Source organism: Macaca thibetana, chromosome 4 (genome assembly GCF_024542745.1).
Source record: "Macaca thibetana thibetana isolate TM-01 chromosome 4, ASM2454274v1, whole genome shotgun sequence".
NCBI lineage: Eukaryota > Metazoa > Chordata > Mammalia > Primates > Cercopithecidae > Macaca > Macaca thibetana.
Genome location: NC_065581.1, coordinates 57,186,096 through 57,211,581, shown reverse-complemented (window position 1 = coordinate 57,211,581; position 25,486 = coordinate 57,186,096). Strand labels below are relative to the sequence as shown.

Genomic DNA, 25,486 nt, shown 5'->3' with positions numbered 1-25,486 from the left:
AAAAATTTTAAATTCTCTCATGTGTCTGATTATGTGTTTAACCATGAAGTAAATAAAAACTTCTGGAACTTGTAACTTCTGTTATATCAGAAGTTAAAACATTGGGGAGGTTTTTTTGTTAAAATTTTTTTTTAACATTTTTCAGTTCAGGAAATGCATAACTTAAGAATTCCCTGGAATCTAATCAAAACTTTCCATGAATTTCACATTAAATAATATAACTTTTCAGGATGCCAAAATAGTTCATTAAAAATGAAGGAAACAATCCATTGTAATAGACAAATACTCAGCTTATTGAACTTGATTTTTAAAATTAATTTGAATTATGATAACAGGATGAAGCAATAGGTAAAGAGATGCTGCTGACATGTCATCCTGGTCCAATTGCATATTAACATATACCATTTCTTAATGTATACACTCAACTATTCACAAGAAACTAAGTCTATTGTACATAGGTCATGTGACACAGAGGTGCATATACGTCATGATTTTAGGCATGTCTTCACGTACCAGGTGGATGCAACTTTTGAATGGGTCTGTTGATAAAGAGGCTAAGATTTATTCTTAATTTTGCCACTAAATTGTAAAAAATGTTTCTTCATTTAAATTTCACACTTGGTATTACAGATCTTTTTTCCATAAAAGATCTCTTTGTTTTGCCCCTAGTTCCATGACAAGACAGATCAGATTCTTGAGAGCCTGGAACGCATTGTGGAACGTCTGAGGCAGCCGCCGTCTATCTCTGCAGAGGTCGAGAAGATCAAGGAACAGATCAGTGAAAATAAGAATGTGTCAGTAGACATGGAAAAGCTACAGCCATTGTATGAAACTCTTAAACAGAGGGGAGAGGAAATGATCGCTAGATCTGGGGGCACTGATAAAGACATATCTGCCAAAGGTAATACTTTTGGAATAGGGAAACAAACTTTATTTTTAAAGCATTCTAAATGTTTATGCTGTTTACTCAACATCCAATTGGATAACAAAATGCTGCATTTTAAAAAAGGTATTACAAATGTGATGTGTTTAGGGTTGAAGGGCTGTGTATGCAAATCCCTTGTTAATGTCTTCCTGTGTTTGTGAAATTAATCAGTTGACTACAAAGCATGCCATTATACATAGACCATGTATAAATACCATATGTTCAAAGACCATGTGTTCTCAGGCCGTTTAAATCAGTAGGTTAAAGTGTATTGCTAATAAGGCCATATCTGGGTTTTTTTCCTCATTACTGACTTTACTACCTTACATAGCATGCATCCTGCGTCACATAGCCACAAAAATGAGAACCACTACCACGGCCAGCCATCTTTGAGATATGAGCTGAGGGTCAAAAGGGAGAGCATGTGTGTAGTGGAAATTCACAATGAAAGTACTCTAGAAGCAAGCTCAAAATACATACCATACATTGTTACATTCCTGGGACTGAACAGACAATTTTACTATTGATTTGGAGAGCATAAAAGTGTACCTAGGTGATTATTTCACTCCCTTTGGGATTAAGGACAGCCTTAATGAACTTGAAACTTGATAAATTTGGTTCTACTCTGAGCTCACTTTTGTCAGGAAGAACCTTGGTTTGGTAAGAGTAGGAGACCCAGAGATACTGTGTTATTTGGCATAGACTCTTGGACCTACTGATACCCACTGGACTGGGATCATTCAAAACTTGGTCCAGTTTTAGATATTTAGCAAACTGGATCACTACTTTCTGTGTGAACTGTAACATTCTGCTTTGTTGGTTCCGTGGGGCTAACCAATCGCCTTGTGGATATTGTTTTGCTTCATAGCTGTTCAGGATAAACTTGACCAAATGGTTTTCATTTGGGAGAACATACACACACTGGTGGAAGAAAGGGAAGCCAAACTACTGGATGTGATGGAGCTAGCAGAAAAGTTCTGGTGTGATCACATGTCATTGGTAGTTACCATTAAAGATACTCAAGATTTCATCCGGGACCTGGAAGATCCTGGAATTGATCCTTCAGTAGTAAAACAACAGCAAGAAGCAGCAGAGGTAAGCAGAAAATCTCATTTAAAGTTAGAAAAATAAGTTGTGGCATGATGAAATCCAGATTCCTTGGGTAAATATTAGGCGTTACTCTGTTAACATTTATATTTGGTTCTGAAAATGGAATGTACAATGATCCAGTAGGAGATACAGTATACCCACAAATTTCGCTTTGAGATTGTATGTTTAAAATGACTTCTCAGGCCATGCATGGTGTCTCATGCCTGTAATCCCAGAACTTTGGGAGGCCAAGGTGGGAGGATCACTTGAGGCCAGGAGTTCGAGACCAGCTTGGCCAACATGACGAAACCCTGTCTCTACTACAAGTACAAAAATTAGTCAAGCATGGTGGTGCACACCTGTAGTACCAGCTACTTGGAGGGTGAAGCATGAGAATCACTTGAACCTGGGAGGTGGAGGTTGCAGTGAGCCAAGATTGTGCCACTGTACTCTAGCCTGAGCAACAGAGTGAGACCCTGTCTCAGAAAACAAACCAAAAAAACCCACAAAACAACAACAACAAAAAATTTCTCTTTATCCTCACTGTTCTTGCCTTATTTCAGGGCCTCATTATCTCTCTTTTTCTTTTTAGCTTCCACAGTAATCCAAAGTGCAGACTGTCTTTCCTTGCTAGGCCTCCCACCTTGCCGCCAGTCTTCCCTCTAGATCTGCTCTTACTCTGTTGCTACCTAAACCCACTCAGAGGCATCCCCTGCCTTCTGGATAAAGCTCAAATTCCCTAGAGCAGGGCATGCAGCTTTTTGCATCCCAGCCTAGCTCGTGCCTATGTTTCCAAAATTATGTTTTTCTCTTGCTCTTTTACCGAGCTCCCTCCCTGCTACTGATTAGAAAGGACGTTTCCCAAAACAAACTGTTTTGCTCTTTCTAGTGTCAGTGCCTTTGCACATCTTATTTCCTCACTCTAGAATGTCCTTCCTGCCACTCTTCTGGCAAAGCCCACTCAAGGTTCAGTTGGATTATTACCCCCATATAAAACCTTTTCTTGTATACTTAGCAGAGTTAGTGCACCTGTGTTCCCATAAGGCTTTCTTCATGCAAAGGACTCTGCACATAGTATGATTTACTGTTGCTTATGCCTCTGTCTTTCCTGGTATTCCCTTGAGGGGAATAGCCATATCTGTTTTTCTTTGTATCCCCAGTGCCTGGTTTAGGGCTTGGTTTATGGTTATTCAGTGTTTGTTGAATGAATGAATATATTTAACCAAGAAGATGAAAGCAAAAGTAGGATACTGCCTTTCTGTTGTGATATTTTTGTACCTTACAGGTCCTACCTGGTCCTACCTAGGGTAATGACATAAAATGTAAATCCATAACTAGATTATTCTGTATCTACTAACAGATACATTAATTTGTATAGTTTTTGAATTCATATTTTACTTGTCTATTTCAATGTATATTGTTTGGAAACCAAAATGTCTTTCTAAGCCTTGCAGTATTGTTGATATTTAAAAAAATTTGTTTTGGTATTTGTTAAGGTATTTCTTATTTATCATTTCTTAAATATTATCTTTATAATAAACATTTGGCATTTGTTACTAAAAGGGTGCTGTTTTTCTTTTAAAATATTTTTTACTGAAAAACTTTATTGCAGAAACTTAGAAAACAGAAAGAAAGAAAGAAAAATGATTAGAATGCCACCTTCTAGAAATAACTACCATTGATATTGTTGTGTACTTTTTAAAGTTTTGATGTGGTTTGGCTTAAAATTCAAAGGCTGTCATTTTCTTATTCTAGGCCATAAGGGAAGAAATAGATGGACTACAGGAGGAGCTGGATATAGTTATTAACCTGGGTTCTGAACTCATTGCGGCATGTGGGGAGCCTGATAAACCCATTGTCAAGAAGAGTATAGATGAGGTACAACTGGCTTACTTATGAGAATGGCTTTTAAAAAGTTTTTAGTTAACTAAAATATTTTGTTAAAAGTAGTTGAAAATTTAAAATATGGCACTAAAAGAGTTCTAACATACATCTTGTAGTTAAATTCAGCATGGGATTCTCTAAATAAAGCTTGGAAAGACCGGATTGACAAACTTGAGGAGGCAATGCAGGCTGCCGTTCAGTACCAGGATGGACTGCAGGTAAGGGGATTACAGTGTATGTGCTGGTCTTAGCTGGAAGGAGGAATCATAATAATTGATGTGTACATATTGGCACCACCTCAAGACCTGCCAGTGCATATGCAATTGTGGGCAAATTATTCCTGCAGTTGCCTGTGTATCTCAGTTCATGTTTTGTCTTTTAGAAGATATTTCTGACCTTTCGGATATGTGTAGATTTATATACACATCTAAACACATTTCTGTATACACATTCAGTGAAATTTACTTTGAAAAGAAATATTTTGATTTTTTTAAGTGAAAGTAAATGTTCCCACACAGTATTTTTTATAAATGGCTCAGCACCAGACAGTGAAATGGAACTAAATCTGAATTCTGTTCTGAGTGGAATAAGATGAAAGGAGTAAACACTATCTAAAAATATCACCAAGTTTAACTAAAGTCAGAAGTAAAGAAATTTGATTTGAAGCCAATGTTCTCCATGTACAAAAATAGATTTCTGTTAGGTCATAATCTGGTGTGTAAAAACTGTTTTCTTCTTTTCCATGTATATAATTTGTTTTAATAGTTGTTTTTCACTTAAGGGTTTTCATTCAGTTCATTAACCATTTATAAGGTTTTTTTTTTTTATATTAAAAATTCTCCTGTCAGTTGAGGCCAACTTGAGTATATTTCTCTCCCTACCTCCCTTAACCTTGCTCCATTTCCTAACAGGCTGGCAGGAGTTTAATCTTTCATCCTTCTTACCATATGGAAAAAGCTTACGTATTTCCATAACACTAAGTGAATATTATTTTTAAAGCCCAGATGAGAACATCTTTTCCTTTTTCATTATGCCATTCCATTTCTATATTTGTAAAAATAAATGTCACAGCTAGGCTTTATGCCAGCTGAGAAGTTTTTTGAACTTCGGAAATATATGAAAAATTTTACTACAAATAACATAACACTTTATTTTAATTCTCCCTCCCTCTTCTTTTTTTTTTTTTTTTTCTTTTGTAACCTAAGTGATAATTTACTGTTAGGTATCAATGACAAGTAACTAATTCGGGTTCCAGCCTGTCTGTGAGGCTAGGTCATTGTTAAATCATTGAGTTGTGATCTCTTCCATGGCTAGAGGTGGCAATGCCACCACATGCAACCATTTAGGAGGTCACGGGCGAGCCACCATGGCTTGTACAGTCTCATTATCACTACCAGAAAAACAAGGCCTGTCGTAAGTCCTGTCGATCATGTATTAGTAGCATCACCTGTGCTAGCAAAGGGCAGATTGATTTATTAAGTAGCTACAGCGCAGCTAGCTGTAGCTAGATGTCAAAGCTTTGGAAGCTAATTTTCAAGATTTGATTGTAAAGTAAAATATGTTTTATTTCCCGGGTTGCTGCTTAAGTACTTAGTCAGGGTTGGCTAATGATAATTTAAAAATCCAAGATTTATCGCCCTCCTATATGGTTTGGAAACTTCATTAAAATGCAAAATATCCCAGTGCTTTGGGAGGCTGTGGTGGGAGGATCACTTGAGGCCAGGAATTCAAGACCAGCCTGGGAAAGATAGCAAGGTCCTGCCAAAACAAGAGCTGAAGTACCCCATCTACAATTTTTTTTTTTTTTTAATTAGCCAGCCGTGGTGGCACGTGCCTATAGTCTGAGCTATTTGGAAGACTGATGTAGGAGGATTGCTTGAGCACAGGAGTTTGAGGTTACAGTGAGCTATTTGATTGTGCCACTGCACTCCAGCTTGGGTGACAGAGTAATGGCAAAATGCTTTTATTTTGTATTCATTACCTAAAAAAAAGTGACTTGAACCTTTTTAGACTATTTTTATTACCTAAATAAATAAGAAAAACAGGAGAGTCTAAAACCTGTTATAATTCAGAATAATGATCTTAATACTAATAATTTATATGTGCAGAATTTTAATGCTAATCTAAATAAGATTTAAGGGTTTGAGTCAAATATTTTGCTTAAGTTCTAAACAGTAATTTCTTATTTGAATGAACAAATAGATTTGAATCTTTTTCTTTCATTATATTTATACAGGCTGCCTTTTAAGCACATATAGTGAAGAATTTTATGTGATTGGATTTCTATAAATGTTTTCAAATGAATTTTTTTAGGAGGTCATAATATTTCAAGAATCTGTTGAATAAACAATTTCTTTTGCAAACTTGTATGTATCTATTTCATATTTGGGACAACCATTTTGGTATATTACTGCTTTTACTAATTTAGGTGAACCATGTTAATTTTTTATAAAATAGTCTCATTCCATAATATCTTTTAGATTTATGCTTGTATTTTTCTGTAGTACTTGAAATACTGTAGCAATTTCAAATGTACTGTTGTAACAACACATGGACTATTGTGTCTTTCAGGCAGTATTTGACTGGGTGGATATTGCAGGTGGTAAATTAGCTTCAATGTCTCCAATCGGAACAGATCTTGAAACTGTCAAGCAGCAGATTGAAGAGCTAAAGGTATGTATGGGGGCTAATTTATCGAAGACTTCCTTGCGATTTTAAGTTCTTGATTCACGTAATTTTTTACATAAATTTATTTTACCCAATGTAAGTATGACAGCTTAATTATAAAGCTAGTTTAATGTACATAGTGCTTTCACATACTAAGCAATATATAAGTGCTCTTTAAATAAAGGAAAGAAAATACTATTAATAGTTTTCTTTTTATAGTAAATTAATAACTGTTCATATAGAAAAATCAGAAAATACAAATAAAAAAGAGAAAAACAAATTATTTGAAGTCACCCAAAATGTTATGTACCTAGAGATTACCTTTCTTAGATTTGATTTATAGCTTTTCTGATATCTTCATGTTAGGGACATGGGGGGGGGGGTGTGTGTGTGTGTGTGTTTGTGTAGGTAGAGAGAGAGATGTATTTAGATAATACTGTAAGGATTTTTATAACTTGTTTAACTTGTTTATTTTACTACACTAGTATGTTGTCAATACACCACAGCATCATTTTTCTTTTCCTGATACATATTTTTAATTTTAATTTTTAATTTTCGTGGGTACATAGTAGGAGTATATATCTATGGGTTACATGACATATTTTGATACAGGCATGTAATATATAATAACTACATCAGGGAAAATGGAGGTATCCATTACCTCAAACATTTATCCTTTTTGTTACAAATAATCCAATTATACTCTTTTAGTTAAATTGTACAAAAATTATTTTTGACTCTAGTGACCTTGGCGTGCTAGCAAATACAAGCTCTTATTCATTCTTTCTATATTTTATACCCATTAACCCAACATTTTTATTTTCTTTAGAGTGTTCTGAGTAATTCATTTAGTCTAACAGGTTAAAAACACATTCATGATATAAGAATGTTTCCCAAAATGATTGATTTGTAAATGTTTGTTGTTTTCCATAGCTGTTCTCTGTAATTTTTGCTTTTGTAATTCTTGATCTGCAGATGTGAAAATGGCAGAACTGTTTCCTCTTTGAATTCCTCTATACCAATAATCATTTATCAAAATGGGATCAGCTATTTCCCTCCCAATTTTAGCTCTCCATATACAGAGACATCACACTGTTTGCAATGAACTTTGCTAGATTTTATGTGAAATATTATCTGGCTTTAAAATTGTAGCATTTTCACATCTAAGTGTGACATAGAATATTTCTTTTAGAAACAAATTTTCTTTTTGAGAATTTTATCGTTATCACTAAATTGAGACTTTTTTTACTTTAATCTGCTCATGTGGCAAACATGTGATATACTTTATGTACAGTTATGGGTGTGGATAATTTATTTTGGATATTTGCATATAGCTCAGTGGTTTTTATACAGCAGCCTGGTTAGAAGTGCTCACTCTGAAATCAGGTTATCTGAGTTTAGGTCCTAGTTCATCCACTTAGGGCATATGAACTCAGTGGTCTTCCTGGTCTTACTAACTGGTCTTACTCCTATGTCTTTAGCTTACATTAAGGATAAAATTATTTCCTCAATAAGTTGGTTGAAAGTAACTTGAACATACCAAGTGCACACTATACCTTTGTTATTATTTTCAAATTATTATTCATGTATTTTTGAACAAAGTTAAGGTACTGCTAGCCATGAATTTTTTACTATTACATATTAAAAGAAATATTTTATGAAAAGACAGTTACCTATTACAAGCAACTGTTTGCTAACCTGTTAGTTGGCAAAGCCAAGATTATTAACTATGTCAGTGACTTAGAAAGTAGGAGAGAGAATAACATTCTATGTCAGCAGTGGGTGAGGCATAGGAATATTAATGAACACAGTACAGCTACAGAAAACATAAAATTATCAGGGATATAGGATATGTGTAAAAGAGCAGGAAATACTAATTTGAGTTTCTTAAGACTTTTTTGGCTTTCATATGTGTCAACATATATTTCATTTTCTTTCTATAATTTTAAAACTCATTTTTCAAATACATATAAGATATTGGAATAAGTTCAGCCTTGAAATTTAATTTTTTATTGTAGAGAATAAAATGAAATGAAATGTCAAAATTATAAATAGAAACATCTATCTATCCAAAAATACTGAATAAAGAGAAAATATTTTCCTTATTTTTTCATTTACAATTCTTCCATTGGTAAGCCTCATGTGAGATTTTAACTTTGCGTCACCTCTCCTCAGTAAGTAGTGTGAATTAGAATAATGATATAACCAATAGATTTTTTTGTTTGGAGTTAATGATTTTTAATAATATTTTCTTTGTATATCTCTTTTAAAATAGCAATTTAAGTCTGAGGCCTATCAACAGCAGATAGAAATGGAAAGACTGAACCATCAAGCAGAGCTTTTGCTAAAGAAAGTGACAGAAGAGAGTGACAAACACACTGTTCAAGACCCATTAATGGAACTGAAATTGATATGGGATAGCCTGGAGGAGAGAATCATCAACAGACAGGTAAATACCAAGACTTTTCTTAAGAAATTATACATTTTCAATTTCAGATATTAATGTAAAATACTTATTAAAGATAAAATTAGAATTCTTTCTGATTCTCATATATTCTTTTATAACCACGAGGAGCATCAAACTTAAAACAGAAGGATATGATGATTAGGCTTCATTGGATGTGTTTATGGGCTTATGCAGCATGAAACAATTATTTTTTGCCCTTGTTTTATGGACATGTCATTCATAATATCAAATTTACAAACGGATTTTCTTCCCACTTTTTCTGTAGCATAAACTGGAGGGTGCTCTATTAGCGTTGGGTCAGTTCCAGCATGCCCTGGATGAGCTCCTGACGTGGCTGACACACACCGAGGGCTTGTTAAGTGAGCAGAAACCTGTTGGAGGAGACCCTAAAGCCATTGAAATTGAACTTGCCAAGCATCATGTATGTAGCTGTTAATGTATATTATGTTTCTTCTCTGTCCATTTCTAGTGTCATCAGATTTCTCAGATATATTTCTTCTTTATTCATGTTTCAAGTTTATGGTCTTGACACAAGTTCATATTTGACATGTATAACTAAAGGTTAACTACTTAAAACTTAAAATATTATAGTCAAAATATTTTTCTTAAAATATCGTGGTCAAAATATTTTTCTCATTCAAGGCAATTATTATCTAACAAAATAAGGATGAGCAATTTGTGCTAAAGTTTATTAGGGCTGCATGGCAAACACTAAAGATTTAAATCCTTAATTATAGCTGTCATTGTGATAATGTCACCTATTTTTTAAAGTTGTTAGAGATAGCCTAAAATATCATAGGCTGAAAATGTCTTACTGCAGGTTTTATGTATATTTTCACTCTGGGCATCTGTATTTCCATGTCTCTTTCATTTGTAGCTTGTCATTTCTGACGTATTTTTATCTGTCTGTACATCTCTTATTATGTTGGGGCTTATCCCTTAGTCTCCATGTCACTCTTGTCTTTGACTGGATTTTTGTATCTTACTCCTTTTCTTTCTGAATTTTTAAAAATATTTATTATGTTTTAAAAAGTTATGTGTCCTGCACTTGATTTAAAGCTAGTAAGTTGAAAAATTTTTGTTTTAACAGATACATGCAAAGCAATCTTGTATTGTTGTCACATTTGTGACACTTCTTAATAGATCATTCCCTATCCCTTCAGTCACTAGACTTAATGAATAAAAGATTATGCACAGTAGAGTTTATCCTGGCATTCAACAATCTTTCATAGACTTTGACATTCACATTAATAGTGGTATCTTCAGAGTCCTAAATCCTAAACTAAAATAAATTTTCCTTGATTATCAAATAGGAAATGTCTGATTATTTTACATATTGATTAACATTTTTTTTAAAAGGTGGGTTTTTAGCCCTTTATGCTGTACAGTTTTTGACTATTCTTGCTTTTGTTCTCCTTCTTTCATACTTCCCCACAGTAATTGTTTCCTAGTTTAAAATTTTATTTTTCTCTTACCTTGTCTGTCTACATTGGTAGTCATTGCCCAGCCATATTTGATTAAACAATTTGGATTTATTTTGCATACTTAATGTTGACATAGAAACTTGTTTCATTATTTAATGTCTACATTATACGTTTGCTTAGAGCCATAATGACTGGTGAGACCAACTGCCTAGCAACACAATATGTTTATTCTCATGGTGTGAGTTTATAGCTGCATTTATATTTTTATAAACCTATTGATTGTCTTAAAACTAACATACATCAGGATAGGAACTTTGTATAATAAGGTAGAGGTGGAAAAATGAGGCACCCTGATCCAGTTATTTAGGTGCGGGATAGGTGAAGACATCTTACTTCTGTTTGTCTCTTTTTAAGTACTTTGAAATGGCTCCTTCTCTCTTTCCTTTTCTCTTTTCTTTGCATTCCTCAAAGATCAAAATTAGAGGACATAAAATTCCCAGCAGAATTACTGGAGGAAGGGACGAATGTTTCTGTTCCTTTCCTGCTTTCTTCTCCTACTCCTAAGCTCTGACTTTGTAGCAGGACTCAGACCATTCAGAAGAATGAATTTTATAGAATTCTCTTTTATATTTTGGCCATGAAAACATTTAACTTTTTGATTTTCAGAGTGATCCTACTCTTAACATACCAAAGTGAATGCTTTCTATAAAGATAACTTCTTACTCAGTTGGTTTTATAGCCTTTGAAAAACACTCCCTAACCAGATGCCTCAGAATATGAATGAAAACAGTCAGAGAAACAGTGATATCAGAGGGTTACTTATATTCACTGAAAATCCTCCCTGGTCTGAATTTCCTTCCAGATGTGTGATGTGTTACATAGGATGGGAGATGATGTTCTTTTTCTTTACTATTGCCAACCCTGAGTCAATGAGTACAGGGTAGGATCAACTTTTACCAACATTAGAGGGAGGTTTCTTCTGCTTTCCAAAAATGTAAGCGTAGCCTCCTTGAAAGGAAACTATTAATATTACTAAGGCTATACTCGTTCAGTAAAAGAAATTGATTTTTTTTAACCTTAGGGTTGCTGTCTGCAACCTAAGTTCCCCCATTTTACTGCATTTAAACATTATTAACCTATTCATATATTTCCACTGTATAAAAGGAAGGCATTATTTGCTGTGTTCTGTAGTAAGCATTTCATTATATATGTTTTCTACTTAAAGAACAACTGAATTTTGGAATGCTGGGTTTAAGTATCTCTGATATAGAGTGTTCGTTTTAGGGCCTTCCAATATTTCAACTTAGCAGTCAATTCCAGTACCCCTCCAATGAGAGAAGGTGAAGGAATATTCTAGAATTTTTTTTTCTCTTTCAGAATGCTAATTGTGAAATATGGTACTATATACCTTAGACATGATAGTTTTATATTTGAAAGTGAATATGTAGGAGTAAAAATATATTTTGGTTACTTGACATGAGAATTAAACTAAAATTAGCTTGAACCAAGTGAGAAATCTTAGAACCTTTTAATTATAATCTCTAGATATTTAGTGTCATCAATTGCCAAGTCATTCTAGTGGGAATAACTAGCAAAGTGTTCTTGCCCAGTCATTTCAGGGGACATTGATAGAATAAAGGCATATCCACGAAGGTTGCAAATTTAAGGGAAAGGAAGTTCATCATTTAAAAACTTAATATTAGCCAGCCAGGGCAACATAGTGAGACCACATCTATATAAAAAACAAAACAAAATTAGCCAACCATGCTAGTGTGTGCCTGTAGTCCCAGCTACTTGAGAAGCTGAAATGGGACAATTGCTTGAGCCCAAGTGTTGAGGTTGCAGTGAGCTATAATAGAACCACTGTACTGAAGTCTGGGCGACAGAGTAAGACTCTATCTCTTAAAAAAAATTAAAATTCTACACATATAATGTTTTTTTCTTCCGGATGTTTCATAACCAGAAAGGAAAACAGTTGCATTAAAGCTGATATTAACATGTTACAAACTAGCAAACATGGTGTTATCTTAATATTTTCAGGTGCTCCAAAATGATGTATTAGCCCATCAGTCCACAGTGGAAGCCGTTAATAAAGCAGGAAATGATCTAATTGAATCAAGTGCAGGAGAAGAAGCAAGCAACCTTCAGAACAAGCTACAGGTTTTAAATCAACGCTGGCAAAATGTTTTGGAAAAAACTGAACAAAGGAAGCAGCAGCTGGATGGTGCCTTGCGCCAGGTGAGTAAGATAATAAATTGTGAAAGTTTCTATAGCATTCAAGACCAAAATAGCATGGAATTCTCTTATTAGTTCACAGAGTCCTGTTAAATTTTTATACCTTAAGGAGAGGAGTAAAAATAAGTGAAATAAAGAACAGAACAGCAGAAGAGAACACAGCTTTCTAGTTCTTAGCATAATACTCTTATCTACTAGAGCTCTCCTCATGAAGAAAGGCAACTCTAATGGTACCTGGCTGTTCTTAAGAATGCATAGAGAGGCTTAGCAGGCTGGGATTGTTTGAAGCTTATTTCCTGCTTGAAACTGACAGCGTTTATGGCCCCAACTTAAAACTCCCTATTACTTCAGGCCAAAGGGTTCCATGGCGAAATCGAGGATTTGCAGCAGTGGCTGACTGACACGGAGCGTCATCTGTTGGCATCTAAACCGCTAGGAGGTTTACCGGAAACAGCCAAGGAGCAGCTTAATGTCCATATGGTAAGCAACGTATTTCCTACAGCTTTAGCCTCAGAATAACAAACTGACCATTTTATATGGGCCCTGGCAATACATAAATTATGGGAGAAGGCTTTAAAGGACATAGAGTTTATGGCAGAAATCACTGTATACATGCTAGAAACACACCATTTATTGATTAAAAATTTAAAGTCAGAACCTATTCTTTATTTCAAAGGTTAGTGTGCCAGTATATGAAAAGAGGTTTTAGAATTCTAGACACTTTTTAGACACAAACCTTCCCCCACAAAATGATAAGCTTGTATGGGTAGTACTGTAGCACAGTGTAAATTATAAAATTATTGTGCATTGAAATGTAAACAAAAACCTCTAAAATAATCAGAATGACTTAAAATTATTGTTATAAGCATGATTGTCTCATTTGGTTTCATGGAAGGTTGGAAAATATACTCTTGTTCTGTTAAAAAAAGAAAACTTCCTTGTTTGTTTTAATGGTGATAGAGCTTTATCTTCCACTTCATACTTACAACAAATACAGACACGAAGAGGAGGCTTCTGTTTTAATTGTCCGGTCTGGAGTATTGTACCTGTGGGCTGTTCCTACCTAGGTCATGTGACACAGTTGGCTCCTGAGAAGGATGAGGAAAAAATGATGAGACTTGAAATACGGGCTTTCTTTCATAGAAATAGGGACTGACAAATTAAATTTAGGCTACGTTGGATTTATTGACATTTTAAATTCATATTCCATTATAATTCAGCACTAGAAGTTCTGAGAGGAAACAGTGTTTCAGATTTTGAAAGAGTCCCCTAATTTTTACATTTGTGAATTTACATCAGAAATTTTTAAAAATATTCAAATACTGATGATTATTATCTTGGGAGATAAAAATAGAAGTACTTAGAAATTTGGCAAAAGAAATGAATCGGTGTACATCAATATATACACTCTTTAATAGAGATATCATATTGTTGTAAGATCTTAATAAAACTGCACTTATTTGGAAATAATTTTGAATTTGGTGATTTGAAGAGGAAGTAATCATCTTGTAGATGTTGTAAAGAAATAAAACAGACTATGACAGTAGGTAGCATCACATTTATTTCACAATCACCATCAGTAGTGTAAGTCCTACTAATTTGGTATACAATTTTCTAGAAATATTTATGGTATACTTATTGTTTTTGAAAGTTACGTGTGTGGTTTTTGTTGTTGTCATTACTGGTTTTTAGTACCACAGGAGACCTATTTGTTTCACTGGAAAAGTAACAGACTAAATAACTTGTAAGTGCTTATCTTCCTTTTTAAAAAAACCTGAGAGACTTCCAGATAGCTCCTTACTTTCCTGGAAAGTACTTGCACAGCTTTGACAGTGTCCATTAATTATAAGTTTAATGAACTCATGAACAGATAGATGCTTGGGATTATTTTCTAATAATATAAATATTTTTTTAAAATGTTAATTTAGAAGAGTATAAGAACTTGAAAGCAAAGAACTTATCTTTAGAATACTTTACTTTTAGAAAAATATTCCATTTCAGCTGAGTTTGGGTGGGGTATTTACAATGAATCTTTTGTAACCCTATATAATAAATTATAGAAATCTGTTTAAATAAGTTTAAATTTGTGATTTAAAGCATTCTAAAGAGTTGTTGATATTTGTAATATCATTTCAATAAAGTTCTTTTGATTTTGTTATGCTAGAAATGAAGAAAAGTACAAAATTTACAGTATTAGTTTCCTGAGTTTTTAGCTATATCTGAAAGTTTTGCTTTAGGATTTAAAGGTTTTAGTAGGTGATATTGTAAATACATTTAGATAGGGCTTTTTTAAAAAACTTAATAAATAAATTTTTGAGGTGATGAAAATGTTCTGGAGTTAGTGGTAATCACAAAACCTCGTGAATATAATTTTAAAAACAGTGAATTGTATACTTATAATAGTGAATTTTATATTGTATGAGTTATATCTCAGGTTTTAAAACTTATAAAGTTAGAAATGTAAGTGAGAAATACATAATCTTCCAGTGAGAACTATGATTTAACCCACATTATAGTTAAATAAGTAGAATAGAACAAGTCTTAATGTTTTAAATGAGAAGTAACTGTTGTTTTGTTGGTCTTAAAGTTTGAATTTGTTTAAGCAATATTTTATGTCCTGTATAGAAGATACACACAACATTCTAGTTAGAAGCTTTAGAAATGTTCTAAATGAGAATAATATTTATAGTACCACAAGTTTGATTCTTATAATTCCAGAGTCTGAATAATCAACTTAAATATATTACTGTGCTGGTTATTTACTTTCTGTCCATTGCATGTTTTCTGAGTGCAGAATTAAATTGTACCAATGAAATACTACATTCATTGTATCATAGTACAAGGAGGGATCTATGGGAGCCTCTCATTTTACAGAGGAAGGAATTGAGGCTCAGAGAGGTGAAATTACTTGCCCAAAGTCACAGAACTAACTAATTACTGTGCAGTGAAAGCTTTCTTGACAGCATTTAAACTACTGCTTCAAATCTTAGTATGCCAGAATGGGCTGATAAAGATAACACCATTTTTGAGATTTCTCAGTAGACAGGGTATGACTGTAGGTTTAGTTGTTGTTTCAATGTAGTGAAAAATGTAAATGTGTCAGGGTTGCTCTGAGAGAGCAAACAGAGATGAATATATGATGAGGGGCTTGGGACTAATGACCTAGAAAAATAGAACGCTTAAATTTTACTTTCTTAAAGTGATATAACTTGAGGGTATCCCAATTTAGGAAGTCTGTGCCGCCTTTGAAGCTAAAGAAGAAACATATAAGAGTCTGATGCAGAAAGGCCAGCACATGCTTGCAAGATGCCCAAAATCTGCAGAGACAAATATTGACCAAGACATAAATAACTTGAAAGAAAAATGGGAATCGGTGGAAACCAAACTCAATGAAAGGAAAGTATGTACTTTGATTAATATAATGGAATCAGTGTTTTAGTTTTTCCATTGCTTGGACATTGCCTTATTTCTGAGTAGAGCTATCAGCAGTAGAACTTTCAGTGATTCATGTTTAAACATTTTTTTTGTATATATTCAGATATTTCATGGGGTTAGTTGAAAATAATATTCTATTTTAACATGAGAACAGATTTAAAGGGGGATATATTCAAAAACAAAGATATAGATCGAATGTTACTAAGGTATATTTTTAAATGTTAAGAACTACTCAAATTCTGGACCATTAAATAATTAATTCTATTTTAGTCTAATTTGTTTAATCTAATTAAACAAAAAGCTGTATGTATATGGGGGAGGGAGGGAGGGAGGGAAAGCAAGAGAGTGAGATGATTGTATATATTCTTTTAAGTACTTACATTTAAAATTTAAGTACTTACATTTTAATCCATGAGAATGGATTAAAATGTATATTAAATTATGAATATGTTTTTGTTACTTTTTTAAAACCACAAAAATGACAATCTAAGGAATCTCAATATTGCTATTCAATGCTATGAAAAAAACAATAGGCTAGAAATATGAGATTATATGCCATCACTGATGGAGCATAAAGTATATTTCATAATATTTTGAGTCCCCAAATTAATTGTATAAATATCAACTTTTCTTTTTATAGATTGTAGTTGTGTTCTTTCGTTAGTTTCCAAAAAACATGCTTTAGTGTATATTAAATTTTTTCTAGTTACAGTAAGATGCTGCTTACTAGGCTTAAAGGGTTTTGGTTTGCCAGTATTTTAGTGAGGCCCATTACGTTTATAAGATATTTAGTTAATATATTAATAGATATGCATAAAGTGGGGATAGGAGAGGAATCTGCCAGAGAATGTTTAAACTGAAACAAACAAAATAACCAAGGCCCTTAAACATCACATACTAAACAATCTGTTCTTGCAGACTAAACTGGAAGAGGCTCTCAACTTGGCAATGGAGTTCCACAATTCTCTCCAAGACTTCATCAACTGGCTTACTCAGGCTGAACAGACCCTAAATGTAGCTTCTCGGCCAAGTCTTATTTTGGATACTGTCTTATTTCAAATTGACGAACACAAGGTATGTAGTGAGTCAAATAGATAGGATTCTCCTTTCAGACACCGGGCCTTTTTTTTTTCCCCGAGACTGAGTCTCACTGTAGTGGTGCAATCTTGGCTCACTGCATCCTCTGCCTCCCGGTTCAAGCGATTCTTGTGCCTCAGCCTCCCCACAGGTAGCTGGGACTACAGGCGCCCACCACCATGCCTGGCTAATTTTTGTATTTTTAGTAGAGATGGGATTTCACCATGTTTGCCAGGCTGGTCTTGAATTCCTGACCTCAAGTGATCCTCCTGCCTCAGCCTCCAAAAGTGCTGATCTCAGGCATGAGCCACTGTACCTGGCTGACAGCAGGCCTTTTTAAACTCAAAAGAATGCATTTGGTATTTTGAAAGCTTTTGTTTGGCCTTTAAAACAATTTCAGGTTTATGACACCAGAAGCATTTTTAATACTGATCTGATTTTCATTTGTTTCTACTTACGTCCTTTTTTTCTGGGAAAGGTTTTTGCCAATGAAGTAAATTCTCATCGTGAGCAGATAATAGAACTGGACAAAACTGGAACCCACCTAAAATATTTTAGTCAGAAACAAGATGTTGTTCTAATCAAGAATCTACTTATCAGTGTACAAAGTCGATGGGAAAAAGTGGTTCAACGGTTGGTAGAGAGAGGAAGATCTTTGGATGATGCAAGGAAGAGAGCCAAGCAGGTAATAATCCTTTAGAAAAATTCTTCTAAACTTGTCAATAAATCACTTCTAGCTGTTGAAATATATGTTATGGATGTACTTTTATCGCAGGCTGTATTAGGCATAACAATCATGGCATGGTGCCATCGTGTTTCTTTCCTGAGAGGTCTGTGGCCTCAATTTGGATGCTGACATCACTTTTTGACCTGGCAGCAACTTCAGCCCCTGGGGACTAATCTTAAGAAGACTGATTACAGCTTGATTTTATAGACAGGCTATTATCATTGAGGCCCAGAAAGAAGCTCAGAATTTTTTTTTATTGGGTTTGTTTTCTTTTTCTTTGTCCTTTTGACCTCCATTCTCATAATCAGAGTGAGACATCATACTTCATTGTATTGCTACCTTTTGTGTAGTTCCTAAGCCAGACTTTCTTCACAAGCTATCAGTGCTGAGAGCCAGACATGGAGCCCTCCCGACAGCTTTCTGAAGGGTCATATTCTCTGTCTGAGTTGGTCGGCACTCCCCACCTCTCTGAACACTTGTTGACAGACCTTCATTTCTTTTCTAATATTTTGAGCAGATAATAGAGCACCATCTCACTTTGAAATTAATTTTTTTAATCTTTTGGGGCCACTTTAAAATTTTAATCTAGGGAATTTCACAAATTTCACAAAGAACTCTCCTTACTCCCTTTACCTGTTATTAGCATTCCATTCTAGACTAAACACAAAGAGGTAAAGTTATGCAATCTCTGTGTATCTTTGTACTCCATGGAAGAGAGAGATGTACCTACCTTGCTTGACAAATATATATATTTTTAAATCTTTGATTCTTACTAGAAATTTAGTGTAATATTGTAGGAGGATTTTACAATTACTTTTTGCCTCAGTCAGCTGCAATTTTCCAGCCTTAGTGTTATACCCCATTGTTTTGAGGAGTTAGGTTCAATTGGGTGATGTAAAAAGACGTCATGAGAGTCAAGTGTTTCAATGTTTAATGCTAGCAGTACAAATGTTTAAAGGTTTTAGAAATGACAAATTGCACTGTTATAGCATTACACACCGTAGACCCCATTTTGAATGGGAGGTGTGAAATGTTCAATGTTACAGATGAGTCACTGGGATAGACTCGGTTTCTAATGTTTCTTTAAGACAGTATTAATTCTGAGCCTGACACTTTTCTCTCCACATTATGTGGTGCAATAGCATGTGTAGTGCAGGCATTTCTTGACTTATGAACATCAATTTATAAATGTTTCTTGGGTATCAGTAGCCAGTTGCTCATCTTTTTCCTGCTTTCTTGATTTAATCAATTTTATTTTCTTATTTTGTCTAATTAACTTTATAAATATTTGCTACTGTTTTTAGTGCAAATGTAGAGCATTTCCTCTATTTATATGGCTTAAAAATAGTTTTGAAAGCAGAACCAGCCTCAGAACTTGTGCATTTGTATCATTGACCTTACCATCCAACTGTTATAGCCTGTATTATTTGGAGTCAAACTACCTAACACCTTGACTCGCTGTTTCTTCAATTTATTTCTTCTTATTCTAATATCTCAGTTTTTGGCTCAGATATTGATCATACTTCTCTGACTTCCACAATTCATGTGTCTATTCTAGTTTCCATTTTTCCATGTTTAAATTGATTAAAGTTGTGAGAGGGATATGAAGGTTTGTAATGAGATGATCTCCAGAGAGCCCTTACAGTTTTGTGAGTCTGTGTCCTTAATCTGCTCTTATTGTTAAATATCTTGTTGTTATTTCATTATTTATGTGCTTTGGTATACAATAGATTTAATTTTGATTACTAAATTTTTTGTTAGGTATCTGTTCACTTAAGCTTATTGTGATATAATTTATAACCAATTTCACAATTGTATCAGAAAATAGTACCTGGTGGTTCTTTATGGCGAACAGAAAACTGTGCTCAAAATCAAATATGTATAGTACTAGAATGTTTGCAAGGTTATAAATGCCAAAGAGAATAACATTTTGTTAGAACCCAAATATTGTGGCTGCTCAGACATATAAAACCAATATGTGAGGCATAGGCATTAATTTGAGGATTTTGATAGCAGCAATAAAGATGTTGAAATATCTTTGCATTAAATAGGAATGCAATGGTGTCTTTTTTGTTTTTGCTACTTTAAAAAATCAATTTACAAGCTTTATAGTTCCCCCTCCCCATTTTTGTTCCTTTTTCTTAACATAGGGATTAAATTCCCTAGGAGTAAACCCAGATCTGTCAACAGACAGCAGTAAACAACAACAACAATAAAAATACAAAACATTTTCTGAGAGTTTATGTTAATTATTGAACAAGAAGAAAGTATAAGGAAGAAGTTCTTTCTGGAGCTTCCTAACTTATTTCTAGGCTCTTTTAGAGCTGATATGTTGAATGAATTAAAATGAAGTGACAGTGGGGCACAGCCACCAATAATGCTAAGCATTATCAAGACTTTTTTTGTAATTTGCCAATGAAAGCATTACTTTTTTCTTCTTCAGTGGAAATTTTGAAATAACAATTTTCAGCATTTTCATTACTATTAATCTCTGTCTTAAAACTCTACTAGGTCTCAAGTATAATATGCTTAAAAAAGTTTCAGACAAAGATGTGAATTTCTTTCCAGTTCCATGAAGCTTGGAGTAAACTTATGGAGTGGCTGGAAGAGTCAGAAAAGTCTTTGGATTCTGAACTGGAAATAGCAAATGATCCAGACAAAATAAAAACACAACTTGCACAACATAAGGTAGGTCCATAATTAAGAAGAGCATATTGTCTCATTATATAGTTCAAGATCACTTTAAAATCCTTGCTTCATCACGTGTTTATTCATCACTAAAGAAAAAAAGCTGTCCAATGTGAACCTATATTAAATTTAAAACCTATTGCTCTTCATGTTAGTCGTGTTGCAGTATCTTTACTCTTCAGTGACCATTTCATTAATGATTCCAAGGTTAATTGTTAAAAAAAAAAAACATACAAAATAAAAATGGAAGTCGTCTACATTCTAAAACATATAAAGGATTTGTAGTGGTTTTGAACATTGGCATTTCAGTTTTTCATGATAGCTGTCTTTTTCTGTACTTTCTTTGACAGACAAAATAGCACCTTGAAGATAATTCTGTAGAAAAAGTAATAGATATTTGAAATATAGATTCTTTTAAACAATAGAATGAGAAAAATTGGTTGCCCGTACCTAAATTCAAAATTAATATTTTATTGTGTTTGTGCACATATAAAATTACACCCAACCTCAAAGATATCCAAAGACATGTTTATATAGACTAGAAAAGCATGTAGAAACACTGTTTTTTAAATATTTTCTACCTTTTCTATGTCTATCACATTTTATACCTACCACATAACATTCAAAGAGCATTCCCTCCCACCCTTCCCAGCTCTTTTGAATTTGGATTTCTATGTAATTCTATTTATAAAGTGACCCTACCAGCCGTCAGGGTGAGGATGTGGGTAAAAGGAGAGTGATTCTTGCAAAGGGTTTTACAATTTTAGGCATGTACATATAAATTATCGCTTGAAACATGATAATTTTAAAAGACTGGAAAAATTGGGCTGATAAAAATTTTATCATTATCAGGAGGAAATCCTGGCCATCATCTTCACACAGGTGGCTGCTTCCATCAGTGGGTCTAACCTTTGGAGGTCATGATTAGAGGGATGGGAGGAAACATATTGAGCATCTGCTCTCTGGCCAGATGAGGGCTAATGAATGGCTTGCTCTGCTGGCACCCTTTGTGAGCTGCCACATTCAATATTGGGAGCACAGTGACAGTGAACAGCACCTTCCTTCCTTCCCCTCTGATAGCGAAATGAGAGCTTCCTTCTCAAAATAGAATGCTTTATTTGAACTTGAACATGGATGTTGTATCATGTAGTCTTATGAAAGTGTATTGCATAGTCCTATAAATAAGAATATCTACCTTTTTAGAGTCTCTGTTTGGCAACAGTGATGTGTATTCAACCATAACACTTTTTGTATGTCTGCTTTGTGAAGAAAATCTCTGTCAATACCATGATTCTATAACATTGGCATTCTGTTTAGAATAATACGAAAAAAATATTTATGGATAACAAACTGTAGAAATAAGGTGATTATAATTGTGTTGTCTATTACTTAGAAATTTCCAGATGCACTTGCCTATTACCCATGACAAACTAAATAATTTAGTCATATTAAAACATTTTAAAGTATGTAGCTTTTAAAGGCAGTAAAAACTTCTTAGGTAACTATAACCTTGAGATTATTTTAGAAAATTGTACATTTGCATAGCATTTTACTATCTAAGGTAATTTTAATTTGCTACAAGGATTGAGAATCACTATATTAATGTTTCCATTATATTTTATGAGTTTGTAAGCTTCCCATTAAGTTGACCTTTCTTTGTTCTCATTCCTGCTATTGGATATTCAGTAGCAGTTACCTCATTCTTTCTACTCTTCCTGTTGAGTATTTATAAACATCTACTAGGTGTAAGATGATAATGAGAGGTCTACAAAGACAATGTCCCTGCTCTATAAAAGCTTATAATTGAGTTGTGTAGAAAGACTATACAGATGTTCCTCAACTTACAATGGGTTTTTATCCCCGTAAACGTGCTGTAAGTTGAAAATTTTGTAAATCAAAAATGCATTTAATACAACTAACATTAGCTTACAATAGAACAAGATCATCTAACACAAATCCTGTTTCTATAGCAAAGTATTGAATACTCAGGTAATTTATTGAATACATGACTGAAGTATGGTTTCTACTGAATCCCTATGACTTTTGTACCATGGTAAAGTCAAAAAATCCTAAGTCATCATAAGTCAGGGACTGTCTATAATTCATCTCCGTTTATTAGGAATGCCTCTGTTAATGCCTCTTACCTATTTATCAGTCCCAAGAAGAAATGCACATATTTTTCTTGTTAAATGTATAGGAATTTCAGAAATCACTCGGAGCCAAGCATTCTGTCTACGACACCACCAACAGGACTGGACGTTCTCTGAAGGAGAAAACCTCCCTGGCTGATGACAACCTGAAACTGGATGACATGCTGAGTGAACTTAGAGACAAATGGGATACCATATGTGGAAAATCTGTGGAAAGGTAAAATGTTCTTTAAGACAGTTTGGTTACTCTGTAGACCTCTTTCAAATACACAGTAATGGTGCTTTGCAGGGACATTTCAAAAACCTTAAATATTTTCTTTGCCTAAGGAACTTCTGCTTGTCCTAAGTACCCCACACAAATATCATCTGCATTTGAAGACTTTGCTGTTCATTATTTTTAACTACTCATTACAATAAAAAGTGATATCATTGTCCAAGCTTCTGCCATCTCACACCTGACTGCACCCACTGCTTCTGACTCGTCTTCCCACGTCCACCTTTATCACTTCTTTAACTCAATTTCTACGTAACTACTAGGATTGTCTCTTAAAAATGTAAATGGAATCTTGTCATTCCCCTCCTTCATACCCTTTGGTGACTTACTACTGGGCATGCATTGAAACATAGGCTTCTTAATGTGATGTGCAAGGTACCACTCATCTGGCCCCAGCATTTCTTTCTAACTCCATCTACCCTTTTTTGATCTCCCTCTTTCTTATTACATTTCCATGAAAACCCAAGACGTATTTCAAAAATTTTAAGTAATTAAGTACAATAGTAGTAGAGTTGAAATATCTTGTACATGTTTCCAAATTTTCCTGTTGATCCTTAATCCTAATGATTTTTGTCAGCATCAAGATTAAATAGGTTATATTCAGTTCTAGGGAACTCAGTAAGTTTTTGTCATGTTAGTTTTTTAAAAATCTTAAATTCCTGAGCCACAAAATTTTACATACCTTTTCCAGTATTGTATATATGGTTTTATTTACAACATTTTTGAAAAGACAAAATAATGAAGTCATGACAAACAGATCAATGAATGCTAGGGGCTTGAAGACAGGGACAAGGTGTGTCTATAAAGAGACAGCATGAGGGAGAATTTTGGGATGGTTGAACTGTTCTGGATCTTGATTGTGGTGATGGTTACATGAATCTATATATGTGTTAAAATGTATAGAAGTGTATATGAAAAAATGTCAAGTATACTGCCTGATAATCTAAAACAAAATTTTAAAAATATTTGAACAATTTAAAAGGTCGATTTTTATAAAGAAACATGAAGAGTCCATGGTTTCCAAAGGTGGGAATTTTCCTGGAACAGATGCCATGTATTTAAGGAATAAAAAAGAAAGTTTAGAAAAGTTTTGGGGTTTTTTCTAAGAAGAGCAAAGAAGCAACAATGAATACCAATATACTGCTCTTCCTCTTGAGTACCACTCAGCCTTCATCAATTAATTTTCGATGTTCAGATATATGAGTGGCTTTTTTTGTTGCAAGGATCAATTTTTCATACCTTTTTCCCTAGACAAAACAAATTGGAGGAAGCCCTGTTATTTTCTGGACAATTCACAGATGCCCTACAGGCTCTCATTGATTGGTTGTATAGAGTTGAACCCCAGCTGGCAGAAGACCAACCTGTTCATGGAGACATTGATTTAGTGATGAATCTGATCGATAATCACAAGGTAATGTTATCTGGGGCATTTTATTTTATCTTGTTTGATTACTCTGAGTGTACAAGAAAATATGAACCATTTAAATTAGCTTTTAAAATCAGGAGACTATAGATCATATGACATAACAGTCTTTATTTTTGAAATATGTGTCTGAGCAGAACCTGGAAGCTACCTTTAAAAGTGATGGGGAAATATTATTTAGTGTCAGTGAAATAGTTTTGTTTTTAATTACCGGATCTAAAACCTTTTTAGAACTTGGAAAGTGATTTCATTCTCTGGTGCTTTAAAACAGATTTCAAGAATGTTTTACTGTCTTTAGTTATGCACTTAAACAATTATGTAATAAAATTTAAAATCATTCATTCAGTGACCTGACACTAAGTTATTGCATAAGTGTGTAGATTTGTGACATGATCCGTGGGGGTCATGACCAACTGCTTTTAAAAATATGGAACCAAAACTGTTTTAACCTTGCCCCTTGAACTATAGCAATTTATGAGTCAGCAGCATGTGCTATGAGGGATTTGATTATTGTTTACTTCAAGAAAACTGGCTTTCTTGAAATCTCCTGATATATTTATGTTAAACTGTCGTGTCACGTAAATCAAAGGTAATATTCAAGGTGTCCAGCTAAGTGTAAGGTCCTAAATTATGATCAAATCATATAAAACAACTTAGCCTGGAAACAATATGAAGCATAGTACTAATTTAGAATAGTTGTGTCGGAGTTGACTTTATATAAAAACATCTTACATCACTCTACTTGAATTTATCTTGTATTTCCTCTGTCTAGTGTTTGAGTTCAGAAAACTTATTTCATTTGTAATGTTCTCTTTATACTGGTTATGCTATTTTGATCTTACCATTCTTTTTAAAATAGTCTTATTGCATATTTATTTTCCCTTTTTTCTTTCTATTCTATCGTTATACCCATAAGAGAGTTTGTTACACTCAAAAAGTGAAACAAACTAAATTAAAATAAAATAAAAGAATAAATAAAGAACAACGGTTAGGTCTACAAAAGCTAAAAATTTAAAAATTA

General features: G+C 33.8%; 1 protein-coding gene across 18 annotated transcripts in view; it reads left to right on the top strand.

Moving 5' to 3' along the window:
* Positions 1 to 25,486, top strand: part of DST (dystonin) — a 1,587,602-nt gene that overhangs the window by 1,535,945 nt on the left and 26,171 nt on the right. For all 18 annotated transcript variants that reach the window (XM_050788752.1, XM_050788754.1, XM_050788765.1 and 15 more), the window contains 15 exons: positions 670 to 901; positions 1,794 to 2,020; positions 3,770 to 3,892; positions 4,015 to 4,116; positions 6,470 to 6,571; positions 8,841 to 9,014; positions 9,298 to 9,453; positions 12,497 to 12,694; positions 13,043 to 13,171; positions 15,921 to 16,091; positions 17,045 to 17,200; positions 17,682 to 17,888; positions 20,499 to 20,618; positions 22,816 to 22,985; positions 24,294 to 24,453. In XM_050788752.1, the coding sequence (XP_050644709.1) occupies positions 670 to 901; positions 1,794 to 2,020; positions 3,770 to 3,892; positions 4,015 to 4,116; positions 6,470 to 6,571; positions 8,841 to 9,014; positions 9,298 to 9,453; positions 12,497 to 12,694; positions 13,043 to 13,171; positions 15,921 to 16,091; positions 17,045 to 17,200; positions 17,682 to 17,888; positions 20,499 to 20,618; positions 22,816 to 22,985; positions 24,294 to 24,453 (2,427 nt within the window). The remainder of the gene's footprint in view (positions 1 to 669; positions 902 to 1,793; positions 2,021 to 3,769; positions 3,893 to 4,014; positions 4,117 to 6,469; positions 6,572 to 8,840; positions 9,015 to 9,297; positions 9,454 to 12,496; positions 12,695 to 13,042; positions 13,172 to 15,920; positions 16,092 to 17,044; positions 17,201 to 17,681; positions 17,889 to 20,498; positions 20,619 to 22,815; positions 22,986 to 24,293; positions 24,454 to 25,486) is intronic.